Here is an 11,971-nt window from a genome sequence, read left to right on the forward strand (position 1 = left end):
AAATATGCTTGGAACTGTGTGCTATTAGTCAATTCCTATATATCAGTGATGAATTTTCACTTAGTAAATATTAGTGAGCTTTGAAAAAAAGATGCAAATTAAAAGCAATCTCCGTTTTCTAAACGAATTTAACATGGTACACACTTTAATCTCATTCCCTTCTTTCCCCTCCACTCTCATGTACAAAGGATAAAATATATAGAAATAGGGAGTGAGAGAGAAATAAATCGGGCGAGATGAAAACCTTGAAACTGAAATTGCACCAAGTAACCTACAATATCTTTCTTCATAACGATATGTCAACATTTCCCGTGGGACCTATATAAAGTATTTATAAAACCAATGATACAAAGTTGCTATTGCCGGTCGAAACAATAAATTAAATGTCTTGGTTATGAGAAAAAATATGTAAGGTATTTATTTCCTTCTGGATGATGTTGCTGCATCTTAAACATATTATAAGTTTCTAAGAATTGATAATTATTAATTAAATATGAAAATATCCAAAGGCTGCCTCTCTCTCTCTCTATGTTTACATCGTATGAATATAAGAAAATCCATGCAAAGACGATGGTAGAGGATTTTCGCAGACGTAATATCACAGCGGCTATGGAGCTATGAAGAATGCTGGTAACTGTTATGGCAAAGCAACCAAAGAGAGAGAGAGAGAGCGAGAGAGAGATAATGGTATGGTCGGTAGTAATGTAAACTGAAACACAATAACGCCTAAAATCAACTTTAATTATAGTACAATATTCTAATTGCGTCTTGTAGGTTCGTCGTTTTGCTTAGATTCTATTCCACTCTAATTACCTTGCGCATGTACATCAACGCATTGACGAGCGTTTAGTATTCAAAAATCAATGTGTATGTGGGCCTAGTCATCTGCTTTCTTCAATAAAACCATCCTGTATGTATATATCATAAGTGGAATGTATATTGACTTAATAAATGTGAATACAAATATATATTCAAGAATGAAAACAATCGACTAATCAATACGAAAAGGTCATTATGAATAAACACAAAAAGACAGAACAAAAGTCTGTAGCGGACACATAGTTGCCTGTTGTCTATCTAACGCAGTTTAGATGGCAAATATATGTCTTCGTATGTGATATGTGTTGCGTGGATACATACATACATATATATATATATATATATATATATATATATATATATATATATATATATATATATATATATATATATATATATATATATATATATATATATATATATATATATATATATATCAACACGTATTTCCCACTTTCATTATTTATTTATCAACAAAACTTTTAGAAAGCATGTAAATCAGAGAAAGAATTACATAGGCTTTAGAGTAATGCTTACAGTGCCTATGATTTTAGAATTTACAACTGACCAGTAAAGTGCATGCTAAAAAAACAATAAAATCGTATCATTAATGTAAAAGGGTTAATGATGAAAATTCAAATGAGACGGCAAATTTTCTTTTCATTTATTTCCGGATGCTATTGTTGCTCACTTTAGGTCTTCACGTCTGTAGCAAAGCATTAACTATCTACAGCATTGCACACAGCCTCAATGTTACCCATGCTAGCGCATCAGATTGCGCAAGGGGAGATCACACTTCTTCAGAGGTACTTGTACTTAAAAATTGTAATGCCAGCTCTACGACGATGTGGATAAAAGGTGAAAATGTACGTATTAACATACAATAGTTTTATTAAGTTCTCTTGCATACGTTAAAATGTTAATAAATTCTCTAGTGTATGCAGTTGCAATAATTCAAGTAATAATAAACCAACGGACGAAATTTCGTTTTGTAATTATCAGACAAGGTGTTTAAACCTTTTTCCAATGAAATTATTATTAGGCGTTGATTCACGAGTCTTCCGGCAGGAAGTTAAATTAGAATAAGCAACTTTGAGTTCAATAACTATTGAATAAATGGCCGATAAATTTGATTAATCTTTATGAAATTTAGTTTCCGTGATAGTAGATTCGAAATATTCTGATTTATGAACGGAATGGTTTGTCTGTCTAAATCAATACGAGCAGTTTTAACAAAGAATATACAGCCTCTATTGTACTCTACTAATATAGTCAAACTTTAATTGAAGATGGTTTTACCCTCTTTAGCCAAAAAATCTATATACAAACATGACAAACAGACAGTCGAAATTAGACGGCTGAAGATAAATATTTTAAATTATTAAATGTCTTCCATTTTCATACTAGATCACTAATGATGTAACTAGTTATAACAATAAAAACAAGAGGAACTATATTATGTTTATTATGCCTTTTACATGGAGCCGATACTTTCCTTTTTCAGTTAGTTACCTTTCACTCTGTTAAATTTCTCCAGGTTAAGACAATGTGTAACAGCATTCCTCTGTTCACCCCAATTGCCACATTTAAAGATAGTGTTTTCGAACCAATTGGAGGGAAGGCCGGCATTTTCCTTGGATGTCTTCCAGATGGATTTAAGGTACTTATAAATAACAGAAATATATTGGAAAGAATCTTATTGGTTAAGGTTCTGATAATGTAAGTCTTATAAACAGATATGTAAATATCCGTAATATCTTCGCTGAGGTTTTCTGCAAATAATGCGTTTACCTTTACAGTTAACTGATTATCAAAATATGAGTCTTAATACAATCCAATTTACTGCTTTTGGCAGAAATAAGCTTAACAAATAAATTATCTGAACTAGTACTGATTACAATTTTTGGCAGAAGAGCTTATTGTCTGAGGAGTATTGAGTATGATCTCCCTGTGAGGATGACGTTACAATCGAAATAATGTTTACTGTTTGAAATCCAGCCAAACGTGTGATTTTTGTATACGAAAGTTATTTATAAGGCGTATACATACATTTCAAAATATTATACATAATAGATACATGTGCAAACCCCACTGTAGGAACTTATTATATTTTGAAACCGAAATTTGTTTTTCTTGATGGAGTAGGAAATCATATTCGTCAATCATATTGATGTTTCTTGCATTCGAACGTATACAATAAAAAAACTAAAACTAAACGTAATCACGTCGTTGACTTTTATTATACATTACGTTCTTTATAACGTTGTTTAGACCTCAATGTATAATGCGATGTTGAACAATATTTAATCACTTTATAACCTATTAATATAAAAATAATGTTATAATTAGTGCTTATATGAAGATCATTTTTACAAATGACGAAACTAAGATGAAGTAGTATCTACGTTTGTCTACATGCTCAATTTAGTTTTTGTAACTCTGATTGCAAGGGAAGACAACCGCAACGAAGAGAATTTGATAAGCTTTTACTATATTCATCCATATCGATGTCTCGCTCTATTAATCTATACAAAGGAAAACATTTGCAAGGCGCCAGGTAGGAATTAATGCAGGCGGTGTACGTACGCCAGCCTGGCAGTGTTTCAGATACCTTTGTTTTCTACTGGAAAATGTACATAACCCATTTGCTTATTGGTAGGTATACATGTTCATATGTTTAGCTTTGAATATGGGATAACCAAGATTATGATAAACATATTATAATCGTCGTTGTTTTCCACATTATTCTCCTCCGTATTCGTTTTATTCTTCTTACTAGTAGTATCATTATTATTATTTTGGACATCATTGCATTTGCAACCGACATCTCAATTATTATCACGATTGTAACGTTTTGCCTATTTCTTATTTATATATTAATCATTTTAGGTATTATTCTGATTTGTTCTTTCAGTTAGCTGTTCAAGACTGTCTTGCCGGTATGCAAATCAAACATCTGCAATCGGGTGCACTTGGTGTAAATGATCCAGCAAGCTATTTTGTTATTAGATGGTGAATTTCATGCGTTTAGCGGGGTTCATTTTCGTTAAATGACATATTTTACTTTGTTACTTTCGTGTGAAGTGCCTATCTTTTACATTTTTCTTTGCGTATTTCTTCAATCCTTTGTTATATTTCCTCGATGAAATCGTCATGCTTACAGATGAATACATGCAAATAAAACGTATTCAATGAACAGTATAAGCTTTATTTGTTTTGCAAACTATAAGAACCCTAGAAAGTTCTTTGATAATACATTTCTTGGAATATTAAGGATTGTTTAAAATTTCAATTGCTATGTGTTATAAACTGAAAAGTAAATTAATATACGGCTACGTGTCAGTCAGTTTCTAGAACATGGTGAAAGAACCCTAATCTGGATTATCGCTGCCAAGTGTGTATGCACAGAATATGGTGTTTGGACATTTACATTGTATGCCCCAGTGCCCGACTGAATGTCACTATATATCATATTCCAATTAAACGAGACATATATTTAAACGGATGCAGACAGGAGTTTATAAAACGATATGCAAGAGAGTAGATGCCTACCGAAATCATACTTTCACGACGTGAAAGTAAAGGGCAGAGATAATAATGGCGTTACTTGTAGTGTCGGCTGGACAATAGCTATGATCGAATTTTTCATGCACGTGTTCTTATTATGTATTGTGATTGGTTCAATTATCTTCTTTTTGGAAACACATATCTCCATTAAGCTAAAAAATACCTTTTTTATGGTCTTGCAAGTGCTTGAAAAATAATAAAGGCCTAAATAAATATAATATTATCATACCAGGATAATATATATGCAAACATGTATGATCCTCTAAGGGTTCTAAAATTGTATATATATATATATATATATATATATATATATATATATATATATATATATATATAATGAAGGAACAAGACGTAATTTAACACATTTAACACATATTATATTTCATTCTTGAATATATATATATATATATATATATATATATATATATATATATATATATATATATTGTCTGCATTAAAGACGCCATAGCCTTTAAAATATGTGGCCAAATTTGATATACCAGTACTGTTAGGATTTTGAAATGATGAAGACATTGATCACTGAGATGTGAATGGAGTGAAATTTTCACAACCCCTCTCTCAAATATGTACGCCAAAACATTTATTTTTTATTGACTCTTAATTTAAGTTAAACTTCATCCTTCATAATTAAGTTTATTATTGTACTGAATAAATAAACTGTAGTCACAGAGCTGACCTATAACATTCACTGTTTTTGAATAATGTAAATGCCAACAACGAATTTGCAGTGTGCTTTGTTATGAAGGGTGACAGAAGGAAAATTTACCAGACATGTCATTTCAAGCCAGAAGCTTCAAGACAACGAAGAAACAAGACCTAAGCAAACATATTTAATCTTACACACAGTTCATTGGTGGCCCAACTATCCATATACGTTATTCTTCCTACTTACTGTCAATGTCACTTTCTCTAGGTTCCTGAGTTTTAGAAGTCGATTGTTGAAAAACTTCGACCTAGATAGGAATCTCTTTTACGTTGTTTAGAGAGGGGCTTAATAGCAAATACATTACTTACTCTGATGTTTGATCCATAAGAAGGTTTGCGATAATATTATGATGTTGTATATTACGTGTTTCGAACTGGAACTGGTGCAGTCTCATGTGGACTAATTTGAAATATTTTTGTTGCTAGGAAACGGGGTTGACAACATCACTGCTAGTAGTAGGTGGAATTAGAACATTACACCTACTGGCTGATGACAAGTTTATTCCTTCTGTCATGTTTGCTTTTTCTCTCATTCTTGTTTGCAATCATCCCAGTTTTTTTATTGTTATAATTCCGACGATTAGTTTTCTAAAACAGTTGGATGCATAAATGTGATCGGCATATTAATTGGCGCAATATAGAAGATGTTTCCTGGTTAACAAGATTCCGCTGATCTTAATATTGCATGCATTTTTAGATTTAAAGTTTTCACATGTTAGTCTTATTTTGATACATTTTGAATGAATGAATCTCGTGTCGTTACCATTTTCTCATGCTCTTGTTTTCTGTCTGTCTTTGACTGATCCCATCGTAGTATTGACCATTAACATCTTTTTCTAGCAGTATAACCATTCATTTAAAACTGTAATGTTCAGTCATTATCCGTAAACCATAATACACTCAGATGCTAAACCATAGTACGTTAATCATGGTTTAAAGTGTTCCTATCCGCATAAATTTTAGCTATGCAAAGCATTTCTCTCTTCAGCTGTGATTGACTATATGCGATTTATTTATTCCCTTTTTGCTTCATTTTAAATCTTTTGTTTTGCAGTAAGAGTGTATATTGTTACCGCAAAATGTGTAATTTCCTGTTATGTTTGTGGTAGCTTATTTCTTTTTTTTTTTAAATGGGGATCAACGGATCTGATGATGCTTCTTTAGTTGATTGACTCACTGTTAGACTCTTCATTTTTCGTAACACGGCCTATAAAACTGGCCAGGTGCTGAACCGATTTATATGGAGGACCTTTGTGTATCTTACTGCTTTTATTCTTTACCTACACTAATTCAGGCACATGCCGCGAATCAAAATGTGTCTTTTTTATTGTATTTGTTTATACTTTCTGTAACTGGACAATTTAAAACGTATAGCGTGGACATTAAATATAGTGGTGTTAACTTGCCATGCGCTATCGTACAAAACCTGTAATCAGTGAAGTAGGACATACCACGTACACCGGAACATCGGTTCCTTTGTTAACGATTGTCTTCACGCAAATACGGAATCGAAGGTTAATTAGTATTTCTATGAAATTAGTGGAGAACTTATCGTGAATAGCAGCCGAATTCAGCCACTGGGAGAGCCAATTGATGGTGAAAATAATGCAATAAAACCAAAACGGAATATTCAGTCCAGTGATGTCATGATCGTTGCTGGCAACCTTATACTGACAAATAAGAAATCTGTAAGGGTTGTTGATGGAGGCCACTCTGTGAATTAATTACTGTTGATGGAAATGGAAAACGACTGGCGTCTTTGAGAACAGATAGGAAGCAAGAGTGTTGAGGAACAGCAGATAGTGAAAGTCGAGTAATTTCGTTTTAAATCATAGGCAAGTATATAAATGCATAGAACAAGCACTGTACTTTGTATTTGTCACATTCAAATCTCAGACTGGTGTATATAGGTAGCGTGATGCTACTGGTTTTGTTCGTTAATGATATAGATGATATTCGGTTAATCTGTATGTCCTTTTTATCTGGTATGGGTGCATGGTAGTGACTTTCACAATCCACAGTGTCGCATGTGATTGACTAACAAATCAGGGGGTACAGAAGGAATTGACTCGTATCAGGGACATACATCTAAAAGCACCATCACCGCGATACTCAAGAACATGAACACCGTGTAGTGCTGGAACCATGCCCTTATAAATATGACAAAGATATGTTGTATTCAATTAACAATGGTATAAATAACTAGGGAAATTCCAATATAGTATCATATTTACTCTGAAAGCTGTATTCATCCATCATATAGTTGCGAAATTCGGCGTAGAACTGTCTGCGTCCGACATATCTTGCAGCCTGATCTATAACCCCATCAACACAATGCTTTCAACTTTATAATTGCTGAATAGTAATTTAACATATGTGCAAAATGGCTCAAACTGTCATTATATTAATAAATTGATGCTTGTCCCCTGAATCTATATATATATATATATATATATATATATATATATATATATATATATATATGTATATATATGTATTTGTATATATATATATCTATATATCTCTCTCTCTCTCTCTCTCTCTCTCTCTCTCTCTCTATATATATATATATATATATATATATATATATATATATATATATATATTATGTAAAACATATGGAGAATAACAGTCCTTTCAAGTGTACTGGATCAAGCAAGGTATCACGTGTGTCAGGGATTGATTATGATAAAGGAAATAAACTGACAACAAACACTGGAAAGCTAATTTTTAACTATAGTACAAGTCACATTGGTCATGTGTGCCTATTTATTGGTTTTAAATTAAATAATATATGTTCTTTCAAAATTTAATACTAATTTTCATTGACCAAGGTTTATTCAATGCTGATTACTGAATGCTTTGCACCTTAACAATCACCAATGAATATCCAGACGAAACGTATCAATCGCTATGGACTATTACAATGGTGGTCGTGTACTAAACTTGGGTCAACATAAGAAAAGCGTCGAGTGCAACCGCCACAATCGCGGTTAGTACGAATTTATTTATCTATCCGGGTTACTTTGATTGTAACATCACAGCGCGCGAGATTCATTCCGGATTGCACTGTTTTGGTTGATTTGTTTAAAAATGTCTATGTACTTTAACATTGATTTGTCCGTATGCACCTACCTACCAAAGGAATATGGATGTATACGAATCCAAATGAAGTGAAGAATTTGCCACTTAAAAAGCTTGTATAATCAAATTCGAAAAGATGACACCCGTTACTGAAATAGTCGGTGTTGAATGCCTACATGACCTATGTGTATTGAGCTCCAGCTGAACAGTTTCGACTCTTAATGAATCTTTTTCAAAGACAAATTCAAAACATTTACAAAACAAACAAATAAAACAGGTGTTTCTTATATTTTTGTCTATAGTTTGTATTTGCCTTTGGAAACGATTCATTAGGAGTCGAAAGCATTCAGGCAATCTAGATAGTAGGTTTGCACTGTTTGTTGTCAGATTACTATATATATATATATATATATATATATATATATATATATATATATATATATATATATATATATATACATATGTATATATATATATATATATACATATGTATGTATATATATATATATATATATATATATATATATATATATATATATATATATATATATATATATATATATATATATATATACCACATCTATTAAAAATAACATGGCCGTTGAAGTGTTGGTATAAAGCAACTTGATATACCAATAGTATTGCCAGATCAAATTGTGATTTGCCCATGCGTATCAATACGCAAAATGAAGATGTTTATATAGCTATTATACTCTCTAACAGTGAATATGAATTTCTTCTAATGTTACATTTAAAAAGGAGAAAATAACAAGATTATGATTTTCTTGTAAAATAACATTTTTATACAAAAAACCAACAATACTCAATTCAGGAAATGAATACTATTGAGCTCCACCCTGTGTCGTCTGCTGTCATCTCTGTCAACACTGCTGTTTCCAGTCTCTCCCTCTGGCAAAAATCAAACACTCTAACTCTGTGGAAAAAAGCAAACAATGACATCAGATAAGGAGCAAGATGATGAAGCAACATTTAATCTACTGAACTGTGAGTTAATTGGAGACATTTGTAAATGAAAATGATCATTGTGTTAGGGAAGACAGATCTGTACACCATGAGCCTGATGATAAACTGAAATTTATAGAAACTAAGCAAAATGCAAACACTTTAAAAAAAGACACTTTTTGATGTAAGCCTAGTGACATAATTCTTGCAGTCAAAAAATGAATTCAGAAATTTAGACAAGATACACCCATCTGAATTGGATCAGCACCTGGATGGTTTCATACTTAGTGTTAGGAGAAAAGATCGATCTGAGTTTGAACCGAACAGTTTAAGAAGCATCATCAGCTCAATTGATCGCTTCCTTAAAATCACGAAATATGCAAGTACAATCATGAGAGGAACAGACACAAATTTTGCATTAACAAGGGAAGCTCTTCGGGCTAAGCAAAAAGATTTAAAATATCAAGGAAAAGGAAATAAACCCAATCGGAGTCAACCGATCACATATGAAGAAATAAATGCCCTGTATAGTAAAAAACTAATGGGGATGGAAACACCTGAAGCCATTGTTAACACATTATGGTTTAACAACTCTGTGCATTTTGGTTTGACGGGAGTGACTGAACGTTACAATCTGAAATGGGGGATGTTACACTAAAGAAAGATGTGAATGGCCTCGCGTATCTTGAACTCAATGAAAGGCAGATAAAAACAGGAACAGGAGACAATGTCAAGGACATCAGGGATATTAATCCTAAGATGTATGAAAACAAAAACAACAAAGAGAGAGATCCACTTGCTATCTACAAACGGTATGCTGAGCTAAGACCAGCAGACTTTTGTCAACGTGAAGATCCTTTCTATATTGCACCCAACACTATGGCAATCTCAGCGACAAACCCAAAATGGTTTAGGAAACAAATCGTTGGAATTAACAAACTTGGATGCATCATGAAGAAATGAAAGAGAAGGCAAATATTAAAGAAAGAAAGAAATTAACAAACACAAGTAGCCGCAAGTACTTAATTCAGAAGTTAAGAGACAAAAACATTCCCCCAACTGATATCATGCACATTTCTGGCCACTAAAACGTGCAGTCTATACACAGCTACTCAAACATTAGTGAAAAACAACAACAGACGTACTCCAATTACCTGAGCAACACCGACCACCCAAGTAATGATGATGTAAACCCCACCCCCACAACAAAGAAATTTCCAACTGCACAGCTGCAGACTGCAGTATGTCAAGTTACCAAACGTGTAATATTCAACAGAATAAGATTATCAGCAACCCATTCTACGGATCAAACATCACCGTACAAAATATGTTTGTTATGAACCTAACGGAAAACATGAACGAGATCCATAACTGGGTCAACTTCTTTCAACAGGCGCATTCTCAAACAGGGCCCACACAGCGAAAACGTAGGAGAATTATTGAAAGTGACACTGACAGTCAGTAGGAATAGCGAAATATGGACATAAACGATATCAATGAATTGTGGTTCAGGTTAAATTGTTTAATTGCCCATTGTTCCTTCATTATTTTGATGTTTATGGCTCGAATCGTACTGTTGCTACTGTATAGATGCAAATGGCCGCACTGTTACTGTTCATGACAACGAACGCTGCAAATGCAATGTTTGCATGCACATTATTAAAAATCTTTTGAATGTTAACTATCAGCCTTGTGTTTTCATTTCATTAATATTGCTAAAGAAAACATATAAATTAATATGAATGAAGTGTGCAGGAAATTATGGATAACTACAGAACTTCTTTTTTGAGCGTACATACATTCGAGGGGTTGTGAAGAGTTCACTCCCCTAAAGTGCGCTGTTTGTGGCCGTCAGTTTTATCTCCCATGTAAATCATCAGTTATCCACGTTTTCGCTACCAAGCATCCCCCTAGCAGGGCATGTATGTCTGCGTATTATACAATTTGAGTTTTACTCTTTTAACTATGTTGTAGTGATATTTATTATTTCAAGCAACACAATAAGCTCGAAATCGTGTACTAAATGAGTCCAACGTTGTTTATGTAAGTATGTTTTATATTTTAGCTACAGCTTTTTTGAAATTTTATGATGATATAATAACAATAAGATAATAAAAAAACATCTTGAATTTAATAATTTGTTTATTTATGAAGAACGGTAATGTTGATGGGTCTGATTTGCTGTTATTGTCGTAATCGGGATGACCGCTACCAAAGAGGAGTCGAATTTCTGAAGAATTTCTCATTTTTGGAATCGATTGCGAATAATAACCAGGGCTTTTGCTGTTTATTAGAAAATCGGAAGATGTGTAGTTGATGCCATGGTGAATATTTACAAGTTGGTGACTATTGACTATAAATCATCGTAACGGATAGGGGCGGCATCAGTCCTGAATTTAATTAAGAGAGCACGTGACATCATCGTGTGATGTTTAAAACGGATCAAAGTCCGGTAACACATTTTGAATTGGCGATTTATGGTTGACACGGTTCTGCTGTGGTTCAATAGTGAATAGAGAGGAAGATATGCCATACTCTGGTATTTCATATTATGCTTATTATGAAAGAACTCGACACATACTTTGTTCGTTTATTATTCTTTACGAGAGCCTGCGGGTTATATACGTCCGAGGGTTATCTCATATACTTTTTGTACCGGATTGAAAAGTTGCGGGTAATACATGGGTGAATGTTATATCTGGGCACATGTTATATTTGCCAATTTAAGGTAGTTTTCTTCAAAGTGGTCAAAATCGAAACTAAAAAAAATAACACGAAGTAAACGGTTCATTCTACTACTGCTTCTGTTTCT

General features: G+C 32.9%; 1 protein-coding gene across 3 annotated transcripts in view; it reads left to right on the forward strand.

The window, feature by feature from the left end:
- Positions 1-4,023, forward strand: part of LOC149790329 (uncharacterized) — a 39,541-nt gene extending 35,518 nt beyond the window's left edge. For all 3 annotated transcript variants that reach the window (XM_089972378.1, XM_089972380.1, XM_089972379.1), the window contains 3 exons: positions 1,516-1,685; positions 2,357-2,479; positions 3,734-4,023. In XM_089972378.1, the coding sequence (XP_089828504.1) occupies positions 1,516-1,685; positions 2,357-2,479; positions 3,734-3,835 (395 nt within the window). In that variant the 3' untranslated portion in view covers positions 3,836-4,023. The remainder of the gene's footprint in view (positions 1-1,515; positions 1,686-2,356; positions 2,480-3,733) is intronic.
- The last annotated feature ends 7,948 nt before the right edge of the window (positions 4,024-11,971 follow it).

Source organism: Sinohyriopsis cumingii, chromosome 10 (genome assembly GCF_028554795.1).
Source record: "Sinohyriopsis cumingii isolate HCF-2022 chromosome 10, ASM2855479v2, whole genome shotgun sequence".
In the NCBI taxonomy this organism is placed as follows: domain Eukaryota; kingdom Metazoa; phylum Mollusca; class Bivalvia; order Unionida; family Unionidae; genus Sinohyriopsis; species Sinohyriopsis cumingii.